Here is a 23136-nt window from a genome sequence, read left to right as displayed (position 1 = left end):
TCTGCTCTTTATACGGTAGTATATGAGCATCTGGGTCTTTCTCTGGAATGTTATGCAACACAATGTACTTCTATGAACAAAACAAACAATTGGGGGAGGGCCATAGCTCAGTAGAAGAGCCTCTGCTTTGCATGCAAGCATTTCCCCCCTTCAATCTGGCATCTCCAGGTAGGGCTGGGTGGGACCGAGGTCTAAAATCCTGGAGAGCTGCTGCTTGTCCAGGGATGCTAAGCTAGGAGGACTGATGGGTTCAGTATAAGGCAGTTTCTTCTGTAGAAAATGACAGCCATTGTTTGGATGATCTGCAGTAGTGGTCAAGGGAGTGGGGCAGTGGCACTTACCTGACCTCCTGTCACAGGCATCAGTGCAGGATACCAGTAGGAAGAGTGGCAAGACTGGTGTGGTGCTGACACACCAGTAGAATCAGTCTGGAACCACTGGTGTGTTTCCACTGTACTGACCTTGCACTGCTTGTCCCCTTTTGCTACCAGTAAGCTTCAGTGATGCAGGAGATGGGAGGTTAGGTTAGTGCCACTGTCCTGCCCCACCAATCACAACTGCAGATCATCCATCCAATCTGTTTCTGCATTCTGTGGCTCTTGGGACCTGATAGTTGAATCTGGCTCATTACCTTTGTTTTTAAATTTACAAAGGAATTATAAAATCATAGAACAGTAGAGCAAGAAGAGACCCCATGAGTCATTTAGTTCAAGGCCCTGCAGTGCAAGAATCACAGGTAAAGGTCCCCTGTTTAAAAACCTCTAGTGAAGGAAAAAGTCCCCTTTCAGGAATGGGAAAATATTGTTAGTCCATCCCAATCTCTGCCAAGAGGTGCAAAATTCCAGGGGTTTGTGTTCGTTTGGAATGAGGCACCAAGACTAATGTTTTAAAGAAATATGGTTATTCTTCAATGGAGCAGGCACACAAAATTACACAAGAGTGTCTCTCCTTGCTCCTCTCATAGTTTTAGCAAGCTTGGGTCCAAAGCAGCAGCTAGCTGCTGACCTCTTGGTTCAGCCTCTCCCATCCAGTGCTCATGGAGTTCTGCTTTACTTCTCCCTTTTCCAGTTTTCTGCAAATCTTAGGCATCAAAAGGCTAAGCTCCTGACCAGTGAAAAAGAAATTAATTGTAAATTCTCAGCACTCACTTTCAGATTGCTGCCCAATATTTTTGGTGTAGAACTTTGTGGTTTGCTTGTGCAGTTTTCTGGTTTTGTGCAAATCGGAGGAATAAAAAATAAAAATCCTCTATTCAGGAGCATACTGGAGATAGTTATGAGCAAAGTGGGAAAAGAAATGAAAGCATTGAGTGAGGACAGAAAGGGGAGTAGCAGAAAGTGACAACTGAACCACCAACTCAAAACACCAAAACTCCGTAGTAGAAGAGTTTAGAGCCTGATTTTCGCCTCATCAGATTATCCTTGTTTTGAGTAATCCTGAAATTTTAGGGGCAAAGCATCAACACTGGTGTTGCTTGAGGTGATGTCATGTAGGCTACACAAATTAAAGGGGAAAGCAAACAGCTGCAAACACTCATTAAATTCCAGTGTGGACAAGCCCAGAAGCATTACAAACTATGTGCCCCATCTGCTGGCGGCTTTTGTTATTTTTTGTTTTTATTATTATTTTATTTTATTTTTCTGAAAAAAGAAGCAAACAGACACCCACTGGACCCCATCCACAGCTTTTTATGATCATTTGAGGATACCTGGTTTGGATCTAAAAGTGTTTTTGTTTTTGTTTTGCTTTGTTTTAACATTGGTTTTTTCACTCAACTGTTTCGTGAATTGCCGCGTAATTACTCCTGTTTGTGCTCTTCTTCCTTCCCTCCCTCCTCCCGCAACACCTCACTTTCTATACTATCCCGCCCCCATGTATTTGGGCGCCAGATACTCAGGACAACTCTTCCTGCATCTGATGAAACAGGCCGTAATCCAGGAAGGTTGATGCCATAATAAATGCTTTAGTGTTTCCGGTGCCAAAACATCATTTGTTGCTTTTTGAATATTTAAAGCGGCGCACGAAATGAACTCCCCATAAAAAAAAACTGCCGACATTGACTCAGAGTTGTTCTACCGCAGCATCTCTACCGTCGAAGACTTCTCTGTCTTTTGCTTTGGAAGAGCAAGTGGGAAACCAAGGAAGAACACATCTAACCTATTTCTAGTTCTATGGAGGAATTTCAAAATAGCCTCCGCGTTAGCCTCTCGCCCCCACTTTACCGTCTCTACAGGAGGCGCTGTTAGTTTGTAACATAGAGATATAAATGTAGAGACACGCTCTTTCGCAGACATAATGGGCACTCTTGCTCTCAAATCGAACTAGTTCCGACTCTGCAAAGTATAGAAAGTTCCTTTCTTGGTGTACCACATACGTGACCGACACCACACTTGTCAGAATCATGACCGTTCCCCCCCGCCCGCGTCCTTCACCAAATGTTAACAGTACGTATTGTGTGTCTACTACAGTGTGTCGCTTTCTTTTCCTCCTTCTCCTGATTCCTATTGGCTCGGCTCCTGGAAGCCGGACGACCAATGGCCGTGCTCAGAGGAGTCTCGCGGGGAAGCGGAGGTGCGGGGACCCACGTGACTCGCATGCCGGCAGCCGGCTGAGCGAGCGCGTTAGGTACGGAAGCCGGGAGCCAAGATGGAGGAGTACGCGCGTGAGCCTTGGTGAGAAGCCGCATTTCCGCCTTCCGCTTCTCCCGGGAGAGACGAAGAGAGGGACGGAGGGGCGGCGGGTTTGGTCCTTAGCTGGCAGAGCTGGCAGGAGCCGCTTAGCCTCCCTTTCTTCGGGACCGGCGGCGGGCAAGTGACCTTGGGGAGCCGCGAGTGGGTCAGCCGCCGCCGCTGCTGCCTGACCGGTTGCAGGGGTTGGGGAAGCCCCTCTTGGCCTTGCTTCTGCCTTGGCCAGCTCCCTTGCGGGTGGATGAAGTACCCGATCCCAATGGGTCCCAGAGACGCGGGATGGGCTGAAGCTCCCTGTGCCCGGGCAAAATGGGCATGTCCATTTTGTCCTTTGAATTGCAGAAAGGAGGACGTCTTTTTGCTAAACTGGAAGCTCCTCGGAGTGCCCTTTTAATCTCCCATGTGGCAACTCGGATTTACATGGCTATAACTGGCTATAAGAGAAGGTGCTCTGCAGGTCCATGGGGGCCAGTTTCTCGTGCGTCCTTCACCCATAATGTTTCCAATTTGCTGAGGCTTTGTAGGAAATTGCTGGACTGATACCACCAGTGCATTATGTGTACTCTTAAGCAACATGGTGCATGCTTAGGTTACACTTAAAAGTGGATAGGTTTAGAGATGCTGAGTATACACTTTTGCTTTATAAGATTAAAAACACATTGTAGGACTATGCAAACAAAAAGTATAATACAGTGGTACCTCTGGTTACAGACGCTTCAGGTTACAGACTCCGCTAACCTAGAAATAGAATCTCGAGTCAAGAACTTTGCTTCAGGATGAGAACAGAAATCGCATGGTGGCGGCACGGCGCCAGTGGGAGGTCCCATTAGCTAAAGTGGTACCTCAGGCTAAGAACAGTTTCAGGTTAAGAACGGACCTCCAGAATGAATTAAGTTCTTAACCCGAGGTACCACTGTACTGCAGAACAGTGGGATCAGCACACACCTTGGCAGCACTTTATGGATGAGGTTGCTAGATCCACTGTACATGGGTTGGGGTGGGGAGATGGCTTGCATTTATAAATCATTCATGAGGAGCATGCAACCTTTGGCTTAGTATCGGAGGGGAGAGAAGGAGAGTGGAAGGGGGACAACTGAAGTGCTTGGAGCAATGTAAGAAGGGAAACCTCTGCAAGTCATCAGTTCTGACCTGTGTTAATGAATGAATGAGGGGAAGCATAGTGGATGGAGAATTGGAGAGACGCAGGGTGCACAGACAGGCACAGGGTGTATCACCTTCAAAGACCTTCCCTGGCACCCACAGGTTCCCCCTCTCAGAAAAAAACAGTCCCGAAATTGTATCCAATATAATACATATGTCTGCTTCGTGGTGTGTGGTGCCCACAGCAGCTTCTCTAGTTTACAGATGAGTCCAAACTGGTTGTTGACCTCTGAAGTATAGTTTAATGCTTAAGTGTTCCAGACCCAATAATGTTCTGCAATGGCAAAAAAAACGGAGAAGAGATTTTGAGTATATAGTTAACGGGAGTTATAGTTTTACAGTGTCATATGTCCTTCATTTATTTCCATTTATGAATAGCTTCCTATGAAACATAACAAAGCAATTAGCAATAATAACATCAACGTTTAAAACAGATACCAGACCCCGGGCGGTGTGTGTGTCCTCCACTAAAAGGATTGTGGAAAAAGTATTCAGTAGGTCCCAAAAAGACAATAGAGACAGTGCCTGCCTGATATATAATGGGAGGGTATTCTAAATGGTGGGTGCTGCCACACGAAATGGCCAATTATGACATTATACAGAACAGATGCCTTGATGAGATGTAATCTGCAGTAGGCCCTCTCCTGCAGAGCACAGTGGTCTCTTGAATATGTAAGAGGTGAGACAATCTTTTAGGTAGATAATCTTTTTAGGTTTAGTGAATCTATATATAAAAAAATATAAACTGGGCATGTGGGTTATTATCCACTTTTCTCTGAAACCGCTTCACCGTTTGCGTTCAAATTTGAACACAACGTCCAAAGTGAATGTCCGAAGGCTCTTACAAGGTTTTCAAAGACAGGTGCCACACCTCCGCCAGATGACACCCCCCAAAAACCCTGTTCCAGAACGCACCACTCAGCCTGCTGGGAAAAGAACCAGGGTGCAACCAGCGCCCTCTAGCGGTGGCTACACTGGTACTACACCTATAAAACCTTCCCTCTCAACAGCACCTCAGCTGCCGTTTACATACTAGGCCGAAGCCTTTACAGACTAGGCTGAATGGAGGTACTGACTCGCCTGGGTGGGGGTTGGGGGGAAGAGGGGGTGTGATACGTCATGGGACGGGACAGGTTGGGGGGAATCACAGGGATTAGCCACGGCAACGCGTGGCAGGGCCAGCTAGTAAGGTTATAAAATAATGAAGTGACCCATTTGTTTCTTTTACTATGATGTGATGTTTGTGAGACTGAGCACATTAATGTATGTGTTCTTTCATTTAGCCCTTGGAGAATAGTGGATGACTGCGGTGGCGCTTTCACAATGGGAGCCATTGGCGGTGGCATCTTTCAAGCTGTCAAAGGATTCAGAAATTCCCCAGTGGTGAGTTAAAATGATTTATTGTGGGGAAGGTTTATGATGATATTTTTTTTAGTGATAGTGAAAATTAATGCACATATTTTTTTTAAAATGGAGACAACTCTTTCAAGGTCTATTTCAGGATGTGGCAGAATCAGGCATAGAAGGGTCTTCCATGAGAGAGGAAAATTAGATGCTTAGAACCTCTTGAGCTTAGCTCAGGAGATGAAACCAATGTGCAAATAAAAACAGTTTAAAAACAAAACAAAAAAAACCCCTATTTGCTGTAAGGTGCTATATAGAAACAAGAAACTGATAAAACATGCAACTTGCAGCAAACAAAATAGGTTTGTTGTTTTCAGACTAAATGCATCCTAAATTCAGTATGTGAAGAGCTTCAACTATTGAAATTGTTCCAATTTCATTATTTTATCTCTTGCAGGGTGTAAATTATCGGTTGCGGGGTAGTTTGACAGCTATTAAAACCAGAGCACCACAGTTGGGAGGTAATTGCACTATATATCCAATCTCTTTTTTTTCTATTCTGTTTTTAAAGGGATATTGGTAACAGTTCTCACTTCCCTTAGTTTACCTTCATTACATAATTGTTCTTAAATGAATGGGATGATGAAACATTTCTATTCCAAGAGCACATGTGTATTGATTCATACAACTGGTTTCTTATGGACTATGTTGTTTCCTGCTTTCTATGTTTCCCCTCACTGCTACCTCTTAACATTTCTCTTTTTTTGAACACAACCCATATCCAGTACCAGTTTTTAGCTCTGTAAACCTATCTTGGGCTTTACATAGCTTTCTCTCCAACTTTATACTTAATAATATGTACTGTTGCACAGTCTGGAAAAGTGCAGATGAGACTTGTTCAGGGTTATGCTTCCATTTTTTTAAATGAAAGAATCTAATGTGCACAGGTAAGTGTATGTAGAATCTATGGAAATCAGTGGCACCTGTACAAATTTTAAATATGTGTGTGGGATTGTGGCCCTGACCAAAATATCTACTTGGTGCTTTTCTGAAAATAAGCAGGGTGCTTTTTCTCAAGTTTGTTTGTTTGCTTTTAAAAATCAACTTCTCAGTGTAACTCATGCATGTCATGCTAAACCAGGCTTCCTCAAACTAAGGCCCATGGGCTGGATGCAGCCTGCGAGGCTCATTTATGCAGCCCCCGGCAACCCCCGCCGCCCGCTGCCGTTGCCTGCTCTTACTGGTGCGGCGCAGCTGCCCACTTCCGGGTGCCTGGAGCATCGGAAATAGCTTGTGCGCATGCGCAAGCATCATTTCTGGCGTACTTCCAGGCCGGAGGAAGCCATGCGCATGCGCACAAGCTATTTCCAGTTTTCTGGTGCCCCAGAAGTGCATCGGAAATCGTGTGTGCACACGTTTGGGTGCGTGCTCCCGTGCGCTCCCCCGCCCTCTGGCCTGCTGCGCGATTGGCGCAGTGGGCACCGGCCTGAAGCCAGGTAAGTTTGGGGACCCCTGTGCTAAACTGTGGTTTAGTGCAATGTGCAAGCACAGCCAACATCAGGCATTTGCTCCTGTTCTCCTGCCACTGGGCAGGCAGCCAAATAAAACAATTGTCTTGTTTCAACTGATTTTGTTTTGAAGTGCTTGGTTTTTAACACACTAATTGCGTTTTATTACCGTAATATTGCCAAGTGGTTTGAGGACTTGCACAGAATATAGTGCTCCAGAACTTTGAATTGTTGATGAGAAGCTACTGGTGGCGGCCAGTAGATTCAGTTGTAGAGTGCAGTGAATAGAGTCTGTTAGGAAAGGAGAATCTGGATAGTGAGAGACTTGATTGTTGTTTCAGGATTTTTCGTTAACATGTGATAGGAATTATGGGCTGCAGGTGGCGCTGTGGTGTAAACCACTGAGCCTTGGGCTTGCCAGTCAGAAGGTCGGCGGTTCAAATCCCCACGACGGGGTGAGCTCCTGTTGTTCGGTCCCAGCTCCTACCAACCTAGCAGTTCGAAAGCACGTCAAAGTGCAAGTAGATAAATAGGTACCCCTCCAACGGGAAGGTAAACGGTGTTTCCGTGGTTTTTCCAGAAGCAGCTTAGTCATGCTGGCCACATGACCCAGAAAAACTGTCTGCGGACAAGTGTCGGCTCCCTTGGCCAGTAAAGTGAGATGAGCGCCGCAACCCCAAGGGTCCTTTACCTTTTTAGGAATTATACTTATGAAGACATTTGTGTATTGTCGGCTTCCTGAATAATTATTGGCAGATTTTGTCATGAATTTGCCTTTGCTTCTGTTGTGGGCTTGAAGCGGAATATCTGCAGTAACCATTGCCTTTGCTGGGAACCTGAAACTTAATATCCAGAAACCCAAATAAGGAAACTGCAATAAGTACTGTTTTCGCCAGTTCTGAACCCAGATATCTTCCCCCCTTCAAATAGGTAGTTTTGCTGTGTGGGGTGGTCTCTTCTCCATGATTGACTGCAGTATGGTGAAAGCAAGAGGAAAGGAAGATCCTTGGAATTCCATCACTAGTGGTGCCTTAACCGGAGCTATTTTAGCTGCAAGAAGTAAGGACACCAGTTTGGAGTTAATGCTTATTGGAAATATTTCATTGAAAATATTTTAATGTCAGTTTTTAAAAATGTTAGACAGTCTTACGTTCACATACGTGCTTGACCTTTCTGCGGTAAGGGTTGTATTGTTTATAAAAGTAAGAATTTATAATGAACACATGATTGCATCAATATTGCTAGGGTAGGAACTTGGACAATTTTAGCATTGAGAGAGAAAAAATTTGAGTTGTAAATTCACTCAAGAATAGAATCATTGAATGCCTTTTATTTGGCAAACAATCCGTACTGCTATTTCTTTCCTGTATTAGCTCAATTATTCTCCCAGGAAAGATGCGTACATAACACATAGCTGACATTTCCAATAGTGTTTGTGAAATAATCTGGTGTACCATTATAAAATATTTTTTAAAGCAACACTTTCCATATTCTACCTCTTTTCAGATGGGCCAGTTGCCATGGTTGGGTCTGCAGCTATGGGAGGAATTCTTCTGGCTTTAATTGAGGGAGCTGGTATCCTATTAACGAGGTTTGCGTCTACACAGTTTCCAAATGGTAAGATGCCTATCACAACTTGGGATGCAACACAAGATGTTAGTCATGATTCTTTTAGACTTTACGCTGTTTAGCCATTTGACTTCTGTTTATCTGAGGGAAGGCTATTCTAAACTACAGTATATAAAGATCTTTAACCAAATGGTTTGTTCGGGAAATTAAGATGGTATAATATTTTGGAATCTGGGAGAACAGGAATGTGACAAGATAAGCTTTCTTATGGATTATGTACCTGTTGATACCTTCACAGAATTGGGAAATGCAAACTGATATAAACCAACTGTTAATAATAGTTCTTGAACCGTATATGGATTAATTCTCAGTGAGGTGGTTGCCTTTATGCAGCATTTCACACCATTAAACTGTTAATGATTAACACTAAAGCTTGGATTACCAACAGATATGGTCAGAAAGAAAAACTTTCCCGGTTTTATCCTAGGCTTTCATGAGGATACAGTGGGATAAGTGGTTGTGGTTACAATTAACGGGATGATGCCCACAATGTCATGTGCAGTGCCTATGAAAATCAGTACTGGGATCTGTTTAGCCAAAGCAGCAAAGATGCTTTGGAATGATATGTATCTGTTGATTGCCCAAGTATGCAGATTTACCCAGGAGTAGTCCAGTTGATTTCATTGAGTCTTACCTGCTTCATCAGGACTTCATATTTCTTTGGCAACTTGCAAATGTCCATGTGCATTTAACTTCCCACTGAAATACACAGCTTGTAGCTGAAAGTGCACTATTTTCTCCACTAACCTCCTGCACTATATCCCCCTGACCGTAATTCCCACCTTTAGCATCCTTACTATAAGCTGATAGGGCAGACGTGAGCAACCAGCAAGCTGCATGTACCCCTCATGCTGTGTGGCCTGCCAGTTCCCCATTGCCACCATTACTGCCATACTTGCTGCTGCTGCTGCTGCTGCTGCCAAGTTCAACATAAAAGGACTTCTGCTTGCTTACCCTCCCACTCAGAAGTTTTAGGGGTGGTTTTCCTCTGCTTCATTGCTGCACTAAACTCATATTTGATCCTTCTGCCCCGTCTGATCTTGTTTCTAACCATAGAGCCTGTGCCATAGATCCTCTGGATACTTTGTGGGCTCTATGGCCTGGCTTCCTTTCCATCAGCTCCAGTGTTATTTTACAGTGCTGAGGAGCTAATCCATGCCCCTTTTCATACTGGAAATCTCCTATTGCACAGCACTGGGTATGAAACAGATTAACCTCAGTCTGTGCAGTTTATGTTTGGTCTACTAGTAAGTACTTAAAACAATTGTATAGAGTAAGTTATAAATGCTTGATCTGAAGACATACCCACTGTTAACATGCAGCAGAGCATTGAATACTTAATGTTTGTTTTGTGTTTCAAATGCAGGTCCTCAGTTTACAGACGACCCATCTCAGTTGCAGCCCTCTCCATTTGGGGACTATAGGCAGTATCAGTGATTTCGTGTGTCCTCCTGTTTTGTGCGGTACAACAAATTGTCATCCTTTATGAACGAGCAAAATGCAGCATTATTTGAAGACTTTTCGTTGGATGTGTGCACCTAGGTTTTCTGTACTTTTCACAATATTTAAAAGATAATTATGAATAGTAGGATTCTATTATTGCAAAGTGGATATGAGGTGCTTGAAAAACTCTCTAATTAAGCCTTGTGGTAAGAGGATCAAGCAATGTATTACAGAAAGAAAGTAATCTGTGGCCTTTACAGTGTAGCATTTATCACACTGGTGCCAACTTTAAGGAAAAGAACAGCCATACTGCAACAGAGCTGCCTGGCCCAAGATCTGATGTCTCCCACATCTCCCACAAGAGTGGGCTAGTATCAGGGCAAATGAGGCTGTCTGCTTTCAGTTTTATACTAGACATTTGGAATTGGGGACAGAAGTGAATAGGGAGTATTTATTTATTTTCTTCCTCTTCCTTACTATCTTTAATGCACAGACAGGTGTGAGAGGTGGCAATTATTTTTCTCAACACAGTGGTCTCAAAGCACTCAAAGGGATATATTCATAGCAGAACTGCTGGAGATAGTTCATAAAAACTCTACCATTTCTTTGCAGAGTACCTAAGGACTTCAGTTTGCTTTCTCCAGAGTTGTCCTGGGCTACAGGACACTCAAGTTTGAATGGCCATTTTGCATCCTTTACAATTAGATCTTGTATGTAATTCACATATTAATGTAAGAATGGAATGTTGACAATTTGATGGTGTAATTTCCACGTTGTAGGGTCTACTTCTCAAACAAGAGAAGTATTCAGAGTAAATCTATTACCCCCAAAACGTATTCAACACTTGCACAGCCTGAATATCTCTTTAACACTTTGAATGGACTTTCCACATCCAAATATGAATTGACAATATATTACATCCACAGTCTTCTTAGCTGGATCAATGATGATTACTTTTGCCTAAATTAAAATTTGCTTGCAGGTGTCTATAAATGTGGGAAATTGAACAAGCTGAAATACTCCTGCTATTCCAGTCATCCAGCATTGTTCAGTGTTCCTAGTTACTGACCGTGCTTTTCCATTAAATGTGGTTATTTATAAATGTCATTTGTCTTTGACCTATGTGAATGCTTCAGAAGCCATGTCAACTAGAGGTTTGTTTTTGCTCTCAGCTAGTGCAGAGCTACACATTTGGGAGCTGGGGAGGGAATTGGCATCACACCCACACCCACTTCGTGGCTCTAGCATTGGGAGGAAACCTTGTGTGGATCTCACTCACCAGCCTGCCCTTTTGCCATGGCAAGAGGAGCAAGCAATATTGTCAGACTCTAATCCCAGATAACACTACAGGCCTTTCAGATAAACTAGTCTTTGGAAAGGGAATGGTAAAAATGATAAGAGTGGATTTCTAAGGAGGAGACACAGATCAGGCAAGAGCAATCCATATAGTAGCCCCAAACTACAGAATAGCTATGTAATGGATTATCTGCACCTGAGAAAATAGTGCAGCTGTTCCATAGCGTTAAAAATGTTGGCCTTTATGAGCTCTGGAGAAAACTGAACAGGGAAAACTAGGGAGATGGATGTTTTTGAGCACAATGTCATGCTAATGCCTCATAGAAGTGAGTGAACAAAGAGTGGCTAATTCACAGAAAATGGCTGACGTGGAAGCAGGTGGCACGAGTTTGGCCTAGAGCACTAAGGGCCAACATGATGTCCTCAATACATTATTGGAATATACCTCCCAATTACAACTTCCCTAAGTGAGAGTTAGCTCCTGAAGGAACATTGGATACTTACAGCATTTTGGAATATTTGGTTTATTCACGAAAACATAGAAGTAATAGAACATAGATGGATACAACCACCACTGCATTCGTATTCCACTGTCCCACATCAAATCCTCAGAGAGGGGCAGGTAAAGGTAAAGGTAAAGGGACCCCTGACCATTAGGTCCAGTCGTGACCGACCCTGGGGTTGCGCGCTCATCTCGCATTATTGGCCGAGGGAGCCGGCGTATAGCTTCCAGGTCATGTGGCCAGCATGACAAAGCCGCTTCTGGCAAACCAGAGCAGCACATGGAAACGCCGTTTACCTTCCCGCTGTAGCGGTTCCTATTTATCTACTTGCACTTTGATGTGCTTTCGAACTGCTAGGTTGGCAGGAGCTGGGACCAAGCAACGGGAGCTCACCCCGTCACAGGGATTCGAACCGCCGACCTTCTGATCAGCAAGCCCTAGGCTCAGTGGTTTAACCACAGCGCCACCTGGGTCCCTTCAGAGAGGGGCACTGCACCCCAAAATACTCCTAGGTTCTTTGCTAATTCTCTGCCTCCTCCTTTTTGCTCAGTTGTTTGAGCATGATTCTCTTAATCTCAGAGTTGTGGGTTCAAGCCCCACCTTGGGCAAAAGATTCCTGCATTGCAGGGGTTGAATCAGATGACCCTCAAGGTCCCTTCCAACTCTACAATTTTATGATTCTGTGAGTTGTTACTTTACACAGAGAGACCTTCCATTAGCCTAGGGAGGGGGCTTTTGCATTCCAGAGTTGATATCTGCTCAACCATCGTAGATACAAATAGCAAAAATCACTGGGTGTGGTTCCATCCATGCACAAGAGAGGTAGCAGCAGGTTTTAGGTGTGCAGAAGTACAAACAACTTTGTGTACAGGGAATTCCAAAATGGTGCCCAAAGGCCACACAATGCTGAGTGATGTTTGATGGGAATGGAAATCTGGAGGGGGGATGGAATGGAGCACCCTAGAATAGGGCAGGATTGGCTGGCTGGCTCCATATTTAAACTTTTTGTTTCAGGTCCCATGCATCCTAAAAATCTAGCAGTCATTCTGTGCCATTAACATATATTCTTCCAAAGGAAAGTCTCCTGGTCACCAAGAGTCTTTTTTTAGATAGACGACACTGAAGTATGTCCTTTGTGGGAAGGGTTTTCTCAGATTTACAGTGCAATGACATAGATTTAAGGTACAATGACATACTATTCCATGTTGATCAAAACTGGTAGCGGCTTCGTTCAGGGTTGCATTTTGAGAACTAGTCAAGCAGATTAATTAAAAGGCAGACAATATAAAAGTGAAATCTAGTTACCCCACTAAACAATAGAGCCTATCTGACTAAATAATGGGAAATCTCAAATGCAGCAAGCATAACACAGGTGAACAAACATGGCTGTTTAAGGGAAACATCTTTAGAGACAGAATCTTTGCAAGAATGTGCTTCAAGTCATTTTGATGAGAAGTACGATACCACTCACTGAGACTGCTTTTCTTGTTGCACGGTCATTTGTAGGGTCGCTGTGCTACATTTTTTACCCTAGTACCTGTGAGGTTCAGGTGGCAGTCAGAATCAGAATTATCTTTATTTGCATCAACTGGTAGCTGTTGCAATAAAGTAAAAGACAATGTATTGAAGATAGAGGTAAAAACATAACTTTACAAAATACATTCTGGAGGTCTGCATCCATAATCAAATAGATCTTATTCTGATTGCCCCTGGTAAAAACTTGGCAGTTTTTGCTGTCACCTGATTATCTGCTAGAAGAAAGGACACAGTAGCAATGGTTGAGCAACCTGGTATGGATAGTAATAACATCACTCCTAAAATCTTTATAAAGAGTGCAGGCTAGAAGCACATGAGCTACTGACTCAATACTGCTATCTCCATATGAGCATAAGCGTTTTCCCACTCACAGAGAGAAGTGAGGTTACAGGGAACCAGGCAGGGGGCCTTCTTGGTAGTGACATCCACCACGTGGAACACCCTCCCATCAGAGGTCAAAGAGATAAACAACTACATGACTTTCAGAAGACATCTGAAGGCAACATCTGTGTTGGGAAGTTTTTGATGCTTGATGTTTCATTATGTTTTTTATATTCTTTTGGAAGCCACCCGGCGTGGCTGCAGCAACCCAGGCAGATGGGTGGGGTATAAGTAAGAAATTATTACTATTATTATCATCATCAGAGTTTGCATTCTTGGTCATAATAAGCTGCTATGGGAGTTACAAATCTATGCATTCACCAATAATGCTGACAGCCTGCAGTTTTTTCAACTGCTCCCAAAGAGTGATATTCTCTCCTTAAGTTCCCTGTGTCACCAGATTGGCTTAGCTTGTGTGCATCTTCATATTCATGATCCCACTGATATTCCCCCTTTTTAAAAAGTGTAGCTGCACATAGAAATGTTAACATAACTGGAAGATGAAACAGAGAAACCACTTCACGGGACTTTTCTTGGCTTACTGCCACCCATAGCTACTCTCTCTGGGAAGGAAGTGAGCTATGATTTTGCAATCACATCTGTGCATTAGAGAGGCAAAAGAGCGGAGGAAGGACACTGTCCACCAGCTCTCTAGCTCTAGTACTGTCAGTCATGTTGACTGCCACCTGAACATCTAAGTTCCTAAGGCAAAAAATGCTCTGCTCCATCCTGTGTTCCAAATGCTTCTTTGCGCTTGGAGGCTAATCTCCCCTCTGTTGAATTACAGATTTGGTGTGGGATGTTTAATTATTGGCTTCGGCTAAATTAAAACCCCACCGGTCTACCACCCTTAGTATCACAAGATTGTCATGAGAGCGCTTGAACTCGAATTGTCATCCAGTTCAGGGACCAGCCTTTGTCCAGATGCTTATGCTGCTTATGATCAGCCATTCGCTCTGAGTCCTAGTCACTGTAATGCGCACACACTCGGGGGCAGAGGCAGTCCTGCCCCCAAGGCCTTGCTTGTCAAAGTTTCCATGCTCAAAGTGTCCAATTGGGGTGTAGCTAGTACAGCGCAAGCCACCCCGGCCCTTCTGGGTGCCCAACTCCACAATCCCCGCCCGGAGATGGTCTCCTGGGCGCTGTTTGGAGCCTGTGAGGATCTGGATGCGGAAGATTTGGGTAGCTTGCTTAAAAACAATCGTGAATGAATTCCCAGCAGAGGGGTCCTTGCCCCAGAAGTAGTCTTCCATGTTGCTGTAAGCCTTGCTGGGAAGGTAATTCTCAAACGTCTTAATATCTGTAATCATATCTGCAGGGGGGTTGTCAGGGTGTGTGGAGAGGTCTTCTTCAAAGTCTTCATCTTTCAGCTTGTTTACTGTGCCCTGGAAGGAAGAGTAGTGGCCAATGTGCTGAAAGAGGGACGGCTTGAAACGGACTGCGTCCTTCTGGGTAAGAAGAAGGCGGAAATGCACGAAAAGCCAGTCGCAGGGCATCTCTTGGTAAAAGAGCAGAAGGAACTGAGCGAGACGGGGCAGGTCGCTGGAGTGGTAAAGCTTGCCAATGTAGCCAAGCTTGGAGAACTCCAGGGTGACCCAGGGGGAGCCTTCCCGAGACGCCACAGACTTTCTGATGGCCGTGGAGAAGGACTTGGAACAACGGACGTCATCCTCAATCATGAGAAAGTAGGTGGAGAGGTTGGCTGCAAAGTTCACGAGGTAGGCGTAATCCACATTCTGCTTCGATCTGAATCGCACACGGTCTTCGGCATCGTTGAAATTCCGTTTCAGGCCTTCCAAGGGAGGGTAGTATTCAGAAGGAGCATGGATGACCAGCAGGCGGCCCAGCAAGACTTGCGGAGCAAACCTCTTGGCAATTTTCTCCAGTGCTTGAGAATTCCACTCCTGGTCTGGATCAGCTAAGTGGACAACCACCACCATCTCTCTCAGCTCTTCATGGGTTGATTGTTGAAAGATAGACTGCAGGGTTTCCAGAAGGTAGTTCTCTCGCTTCCGCTTGACAGAACACAGCCCTACAGTCAGAAACTCTGAAATCAGGAGCCAAAGGGGAGACACCTCATGAATGCAAGACAGGCTGACAGCAGATTATAACAGACATATTGTTTCCAGTCAATGGGAAAAGCAGTTCCTTGCATCTACACAAATCCGCAAGAACATCGCTAAATCAAAGTGGCGGGCAGTAAATTCAAGACAGACAAATGAAAGTGCTTTTTCACTGAAGGAGGCTTCTTTCAAGAGCATGCGTTTGTGAATCCAGGATTTTATTCTGGAAAAATCTCTGGCTAAGGTCAGACCAACATTTAGCAAAACTTGTTTAGAGTTGCAGAATAGAAAAGGCCAGGCACAGTGTTGTTACTGTTTGACGCAGAGTTATTAAATTTCTGCTAAAATGTCATCTCAGGACATTTTTGACCATAATTTTTTGCTGAAGTTGACAAAACTGACCTGGAATATATGAAGAATTCTAGTTTAGTATATTAAAAATAAACTCAACCATTAAAGGGGATAATTTCTCCCACCCTGTTAGCTTTATGAGTTTGGATTTCAAACTCTGCCCACTCAACATGTGCCTGGATTAGGCCAACAAATGACCATCTTTGTGTATGAAAGCATCAGCCCAGATGAAAACCTTTGTGCTCTACATCTTCAACTGGCTTTTATGTAACTCACCTGGAGATAGATTCCTCTGTTAATTTCAGAATGTTCTGAAATAATTTCAGAATATTCTGAAATCCTAAATTTCAAATTTCAATTTAGATAGGTCCTGGCTAACATAGACAAGTTATATTCACTAGCAGCAAGAAAGTGACCATAAAATGGTTGTGTTGTACTGAAGGTACAGAACTGCTCCAGAAGCTGTGCTTATATCATCTTGGCACTCAAGATAGGCCTACAATTAATTGATAGTGCTTGGTTTGCTTTGATGTTACCCTTATCATTGGGAACTGGGATGTTGAGCTCAGAGCCCAGAAGAGGAACTATCTATCATGTTCTGGGTATTTGCTACCTGCAACTTGGTCAGGTGGCTGACACAGACTGCCCTACTGTATAAAGACTATATATCTTTGCTTGGGTGCGGACAAGCTGTCTCCTTGCTGTAGAGTCCGCCCCACAGAAGGCTTTGAGCCAGGACAAGGGGAACTGGCAGGCTGCTTTGCTGTAAGCCTATACCTATCTTCAATAAAGTGTCAGAACTCTGCACTCTGGTGGTTAAGACTCTTCTTGGAACTCCTGCTTCTCACAAACCCCCATAGGCTTTCCTCCAGCTCGGGGTCTGGGGCTTGGGTTCACTTGTTGAGTGCCAATAGGATTTTAAAAATCTGAATGTTTTAGGAAACATGACAATTATAAGTTTTGAAAGCTGGTTGCTTGGAAGATCTGTACAATCTGAGCAAAAGTGAAAAGAATGTGATATATATGCTCTTTTGCTCTCTCTCTCTAAAAAAAACAACCCTGTGAATTTTACCTGTGATACAGCAGCACAAATGTTTCTGTACCTGTCCCAGCATCAAATCAGAAAACATGGGGAAAATCACCCCCAAATGAAGTGATAGCAAAGCACAGGTGAGCATAAGGCTGAGAGGATGACTCAGGCTTGTTCTGCTATCATTTCCATTTGCTGAGAAGGGAGGTGAGGGACGACCATGCATCTATGCAGGGCATAGGTTGCCTTGAATGTGCATGCACACAGAGAGGACATGAAGGTGTTGTTGTTTGTGCCCATGCACACCTGTCTACTTTTGGTGCATTGCAAGCCAGAGATCCTCTCACACCAAGGCAGTGGGAAAGGATATAGCTGCAGTCCCTCATACCCCTTTCCACTGCCTCTCTTTCCATTTCCTTCCCCACATCTGTGGTACTATAGGAACCCAGTGGCCTCCTGGGTGCAGTGGACAAGGAAAGCAAGTGAGCAAAAACAGCCACTGTGAGAACAGGATGATGTTCCAGATGGGAACTGGCCTAATCCAACAGGCTTGCCTTCTGTTCTTATGAGATGCATCAACCGCATCCTCACCTGTTGCCTTGGAGGTACAGAAAATGAGCAAATGGATAGAAGGGGCATTGCCCTTTCCCTTCTTTCCCTGATAGCAAGCACAATAGTTGAGGAAAGCTATGCATTCCTGTACACTGTAGGCTTCAAGCTCTATTTTCCCACTGGGTGGCAGTGTAAGGCCAGAAATGGACGGAAAACCCCACTTTTATCCATCTAGGTAAAGAAGGAAGCAGCCAGAATGGGCTCTCTTCTGTCTCAGATTTGCCCTAGAATTAAAGGCAGAAACATGGTTCCACTGCAGAAGTCTGCACTTAGCAAAAGATGAGATCCTAGTAGTGAGCCCACAAAGGCATCCCACATCCCCAGTTCTTTCTGATCACACCCGCACCGTAAATTTAAAGCACTCTCATAGCACTTTAGCAGTCATGGCTTCCTCCAAAGACTCCTGGGAGCTGTAGTCTGTTAAGGGCACTGACCACAAAGGCCTACAGTTCCCAGGATTCTTCGGGTGGGAGCCATGACTGTTAAAGGGGTACAAGAATATATCAAATGCATGGTGCTGATGTGACAGATCTGTGCATACACAGTCCACATTCTCTTGCGACAGCCTGAAATGCAAATTTCTTCTATGCAAACATGGACTTCTAAAACAGACTTGCTGTGAACCTCTGAAGTTTTGCTTCTAATTTTGATCTGCCTTTTGGGAGGTGTTCCATACTCACTTTTCTGAGGTGGGGGGATGCCAGCAAGATAGCGATAAGAGATGTTCAGGAAGTTGGTGGCATTCCCTAGCTTTTGGAGACTACGTTGTTTCCAGTCAGTGTGCAATTGCTGTAGCCCCACATGCTGGGCCCACTGTCGTACTTCCCTCTGTGAAAAAACAGGACCACAACACTTAGAAGAAAGTATATGTTCCAGAGCACATCTGTGGCCCAACACATTGGGCTCTACATCTCTAGATACGGAGACAACAAGCAAGGTAGGTTCTTGGCAACTCCCAATGTTACTACCATCACTGCTCAAAATAGGGGGTAGCAGAGTGCCTATCAGTTTGGAAGCAGAAAGGGGATGGCTTCTACATACCAAGGGGACTCCCAAGGTATGCAGAATGGTAAGTTTGTAGAATCATAGAATTGCAGAGAGGGACCTGCCTTAAATGAATGGTGTGTATGCAGCCAGCATAAATTCCTGTTTTGTTTTGGTGTGTGTGTGTGTGTGTGTGTGTGTGTGTGTGTGTGTGTGAAAGCATACTTGCTTCCTAGCCACAGCTACATGAAAACCCCAGGTTTCTCCATTATCTGTTACGAACAGCTGATTATGTGTATCTATCAATGACATAAATCACCAAGGGAAGTCAACACACACATAATAATAATAATAATAATAATAATAATAATAATAATAATAATTTATACCCCGCCCATCTGGCTGGGTTTCCCCAGCCACTCTGGGCGGCTTCCAACAAAACATTAAAATCATCTATTAAACATTAAAAGCTTCCCTAATCAAGGCTGCCTTCAGATATCTCCTAAAAGTCTGGTAGTTGTTTTTCTCTTTGACATCTGGTGGGAGGGCATTCCACAGGGCAGGTGCCACTACCAAGAAGGCCCTCTGCCTGGTTCCCTGTAACTTGGCTTCTCGTAATGAGGGAACCGCCAGAAGGCCCTTGGCATTGGACCTCAGTGTCTGGGCAGAATGATGGGGGTGGAGACGCTCCTTCAGGTATACTGGGCCGAGGCCATTTAAGGCTTTAAAGGTCAGCACCAACACTTTGAATTGTGCTCGGAAATGTACTGGGAGCCAATGTAGATCTTTCAAGACCGGTGTTATGTGGTCTCGGCGGCCACTCCCAGTCACCAGTCTAGCTGCTGCATTCTGGATTAGTTGTAGTTTCCAGGTCACCTTCAAAGTTAGCCCCACGTAGAGCACATTGCAGTAGTCCAAGCGAGAGATAACTAGAGCATGCACCACTCTGGCGAGACAGTCCGCAGGCAGGTAGGGTCTCAGCCTGCGTACCAGATGGAGCTGATAAACAGCTGCCCTGGACACAGAATTGACCTGCGCCTCCATGGACAGCTGTGAGTCCAAAATGACTCCCAGGCTGTGTACCTGGTCCTTCAGGGGCACAGTTACCCCATTCAGAACCCGGGAGTCCTCCACACTAATAATGTTAATTTTCAGAGGGGTAGGGAAGAAAATGGGCAGCAGAGGGAATGGTTTGTTCAAGCTGCTTGCAGTTGAGAAAGAATGCTGGAGGAGAGGTTGTTGGGGTACAAGCCTTTCCTGTAATATGTTGGCATGTTTCAGGAGGGAGAAAAGGAGGAAATGACACCCTAGTCTTTAGAGCCAGTCACACTCCACCCACTGCTATTTAGCAATACAATGTGAAGTTTAGGGTTGGCTGCCTCCCTCCCCCCCCCACTGCCTGTCCGCTGCAACCTGAGCCCTCTAGACTCTAGAGGTGGATGTAGGAGTCCCTTTGCCCTTTTAAAACCTCCCCTTGTCCCAAGAGGTCTGAGCAGCCCTGAACAAGAGTACTTTTCATAGGGGGTGGGGATTCACCACAATGTATTGTTGTAGGAACCACTTGGAAGAATCATAATGAGGAATCAGAATCCAAGATATACTTGGTGATTTGATGCCTGTCACTTTCAATCCATGTTCCTGCTATCGAGTGAGAGAGTGGGTGCAAGACCAGTTCCTGAAGAAAAGAGGAGGAAGACCCTACTTTACAAAGGCATATCATTTTCAATCCCATCAGTTATTATTATTTATCACCAATGAAGCACCATTTGGCTTTTCTGCCTCAGTCATCAGAATATCCACAGCTGCCTTTGACCCCTCTCCCCAATGAAGGATGTGTGTCACCAGCTAAATTTAAGAATCTGGATTCCCACCATAGCTGCCAAGTTTTCCCTTTTCTCGCGAGGAAGCCTATTCAGCATAAGGGAAAATCCCTTAAAAAAAGGGATAACTTGGCAGCTATGATTCCCACCCCCCTGCAAAAAAAGATGGGTGTGGAGGGGGGGAAGTCAGGTCCATATATTTCCTGAAGATATTTTGCAGAAATGTCTCGAGACAATCCCTGGCTTCTAACCAAACAGCAGAACAACAGGATGGGAGTAGCAAGGCCTGTTGGGTATCAGTTCCCTTTTATTCTGCCCAGAACATGTGGTTTATGCTCTACTCACCGTCTCAGAATCCTCTTGGGTCCAAGGAGACAGACTTATGAGGAGCAGGAACACAAGCAGGGAAATAGCTGCTGCCAGTGAACGCCTTAAGAAGAACCGCATGGCAACTGGCCCCCTGGATATGAATGTTCCTTCCCAGAGGGTGCAACTCCACAGGCCCTGGGTCCTCCTCACGCTGTTACCTGGGGGGGGGGGGGATGAAGAGCTGAGTAGAAAGGCTTAGACCTGTGTTCTTCTCTTCTTTTTTTAATTAGAGCAATTTCACATTGCAATATAGTAACCCTGAAACAACGTAAGTTAAGGTTCTTTTACCCAACTCTCTTTATAAATATCTACCTGAACTGGCTTGTAGCTGATCACTAAGAAACCCCCTGTAAAGAAAATAAACAGAAGGGAATGAAAGCAAAATAGGTTAGACCAGAAATGAAGTATGTGGTAGAATATTTTCATTTCCCCCCCCCATAAATTGATAATCTGCACTTTTATAAACATGTAACAAGGCAGAGTACAAGATATCAGGATAATGTCAACAAAATACTAATAAAACAGCCATAAAACATCCAAAAAATATCAATTGATTCTGATTGGCCTAATATCTGCATCTCACCTTTCAAAGTGATGATAGAGAGGTTTACGATTGGAACTCTACACCCCCTTTCAGGTTGGGAGGAAGTCCCACTGAATTCAACGACTCCGCTTCAAAGTAAAAAAATGCACAGGACTGGGCTGCAATACTATTCCCTGTGCCGCCAACAGTCACACAAGGCAAGCTCTCCTTTCTTTAATATGATCTCCCAGCCCAAAAGCAAAACCAGTGCCACTCTTTCCCAACCACATCCTGCTCAGTGCATCCTGCTCAGTCAATCAGGCTGTAGTGTTTCCATTTAGCACCAAAATGAGATGCAAATTAGCCTCACCCCAGCACTACTAAGCATACCTTTTCACACGCCTTTGTCCTGTCCCAGCAAGGCAGAGTGCACCTCTCTATTTCTTCATGCAGTGGGTTTCTTTCATAGGTGTGGCTGAGCAGGTGGCTGGAAGTGACAGCAGCAAAAGAAGGAACCTGAAAGTCATGCTCCATTGAGAAGTGACGTCTTGCGAAGGACCCCATTCTTCAAAGTCTCCCAAATAGGTTGGCTATAGAGAAAGGCATCATCCTAGCCAACAGAGGGACAAGGGCTTTCCAGAAAAGCACAGGATTCAGAACACTCTTCCAAGAGCCGAGTGATGCAACCAGACTTCCACAACCATCCTTTCCACTGGCAGCTGGCAAGGACCCAGGTATTTTCAAGATTCTCTCATCAGTTGCTCTCTTCTCTACATCAGGTGGCTCTTTGCCCCAGCCTTAGGCAGATAATACGAGGGGAAATGCCTGCGGAGAAAGCAAATGTTTGTCTCAGAAACATTATACACCTATAGAGCTCTCTCCATATATTATTCATACTACGGAGTCAGCACAGCTAATGCTCTTTCCACTTAGCTTTTATTGCTTAACCACTTCCCGGCAGTTTCAGCAGAGACTATCTATGACAAATCAGTGGACAGACGAGCGGTCAGAAGCTTCCCCATTGGCCCAAGGCAGAGCCAGTCAATAAGGCCTTTGTTGTACATTGAAGAAAGAAAAGCAAATACAGAAAGAATTGGAGGAAGCAACTCTCAGACACTGAAACCCAGAGCAGGATAAACATCTGCAGCCTGCACGTGTATTTGGAAGAGCATGATCTTATGCATGTCTACTCAGAAGTAAGCCCCACTGAATTGTGTGAGATTCTGGCCAATCCCAGAGGGCCTGTTTATTGAGCACTCATTCTGATTCATTTGTAGGGATATTAAAGCAAATTGTGGCAAGCAAGTGCTATCCTATACTTTCCTGTGCATTGCTTCCCTGTTTGCAAGAAGTCTGATTCTGGGTGGGTGGGTGGAGAAAGCAGGGTTGTTGCGCAAGAACGCCAAATCAACATCAATTGTGCAATGCAAATTTGCAGTTGAATCCCAACAGAAAATAGCAACTGTCTGAAAGTGCCCTTACTGCCAGGTGAGTGGGCATAAAATTCTATCCTCCATAAACACAGACAAAACCGACATTTGGAAGACATAAGCGTAGGGCAGGGATGGTTTGCCTTGTGGGTGAGTTATTGCAACAGGTATGGAGAGATAGTCCCTTCTGCAACATGCAGCTTGCAGGTCACTTAAAGAGCTATCAAAACTCCAAAGGTAGTGAGAGCTGAGCTGAGCGATCAGATCTCTGGGAGTTTTGTTAGGCGCGTTTTCCATACCAATTCAGCAGGTATTGAGGAACATGGGTTTCAAACTAGGTCTGTGTACACACCATACATTCAAAGTGTGTGCACACACCCAATAGTTCTGGGACATGTAGCTTGTTAAGGATGCCGGGACTTGTAACTTTGTTAGGGGTAAGCTACATTTCCTAGGATTCCCAGGG

General features: G+C 44.6%; 2 protein-coding genes across 5 annotated transcripts; one reads left to right on the top strand and one right to left on the bottom strand.

Moving 5' to 3' along the window:
* The first annotated feature begins 2559 nt into the window (after window positions 1–2559).
* On the top strand, window positions 2560–10879 carry TIMM17A (translocase of inner mitochondrial membrane 17A). The gene is made up of 6 exons (XM_035124113.2): window positions 2560–2672; window positions 5132–5231; window positions 5650–5713; window positions 7631–7759; window positions 8207–8317; window positions 9696–10879. The coding sequence occupies exons 1-6, from the start codon at window positions 2647–2649 to the stop codon at window positions 9764–9766; spliced, it is 501 nt and encodes a 166-aa protein (XP_034980004.1). The 5' UTR covers window positions 2560–2646; the 3' UTR covers window positions 9767–10879.
* A 433-nt stretch (window positions 10880–11312) lies between these two features.
* Window positions 11313–22167, bottom strand: LOC118089492 (alpha-1,6-mannosyl-glycoprotein 4-beta-N-acetylglucosaminyltransferase). Of its 4 annotated transcripts, none has more exons than XM_060277212.1 (5): window positions 21631–22167; window positions 21030–21064; window positions 20694–20875; window positions 18225–18372; window positions 11313–15535 (listed from the first exon to the last, which is right to left on the bottom strand). In XM_060277212.1, the coding sequence occupies exons 3-5, from the start codon at window positions 20793–20795 to the stop codon at window positions 14391–14393; spliced, it is 1395 nt and encodes a 464-aa protein (XP_060133195.1). In that variant the 5' UTR covers window positions 20796–20875; window positions 21030–21064; window positions 21631–22167; the 3' UTR covers window positions 11313–14390. The 4 variants fall into 4 exon arrangements, with proteins under 4 accessions (XP_060133195.1, XP_034980120.1, XP_034980121.1 ...); XM_035124229.2 differs by lacking the exon at window positions 21631–22167 and adding an exon at window positions 21301–21621; XM_035124230.2 differs by lacking the exon at window positions 21030–21064.
* Window positions 22168–23136: the final 969 nt, after the last annotated feature.

Source organism: Zootoca vivipara, chromosome 7 (assembly GCF_963506605.1).
Source record: "Zootoca vivipara chromosome 7, rZooViv1.1, whole genome shotgun sequence".
NCBI classification, from domain to species: domain Eukaryota; kingdom Metazoa; phylum Chordata; class Lepidosauria; order Squamata; family Lacertidae; genus Zootoca; species Zootoca vivipara.
This window is presented reverse-complemented; position numbering and strand designations above follow the sequence as displayed.

Coding starts and splice junctions, on each gene's coding strand:
- TIMM17A (XM_035124113.2), top strand. CDS start 2,647: ATGGAGGAGTACGCGCGTGAGCCTTG. Junction 5,232..5,649: donor GATTCAGAAATTCCCCAGTG/GTGAGTTAAAAT, acceptor TATCTCTTGCAG/GGTGTAAATTATCGGTTGCG. Junction 8,318..9,695: donor GTCTACACAGTTTCCAAATG/GTAAGATGCCTA, acceptor TTTCAAATGCAG/GTCCTCAGTTTACAGACGAC.
- LOC118089492 (XM_060277212.1), bottom strand. CDS start 20,795: ATGCGGTTCTTCTTAAGGCGTTCACTGGCAGCAGCTATTTCCCTGCTT. Junction 18,373..20,693: donor CCCAAGAGGATTCTGAGACG/GTGAGTAGAGCA, acceptor GTTTTTTCACAG/AGGGAAGTACGACAGTGGGC. Junction 15,536..18,224: donor CATCCCCCCACCTCAGAAAA/GTGAGTATGGAA, acceptor TCCTGATTTCAG/AGTTTCTGACTGTAGGGCTG.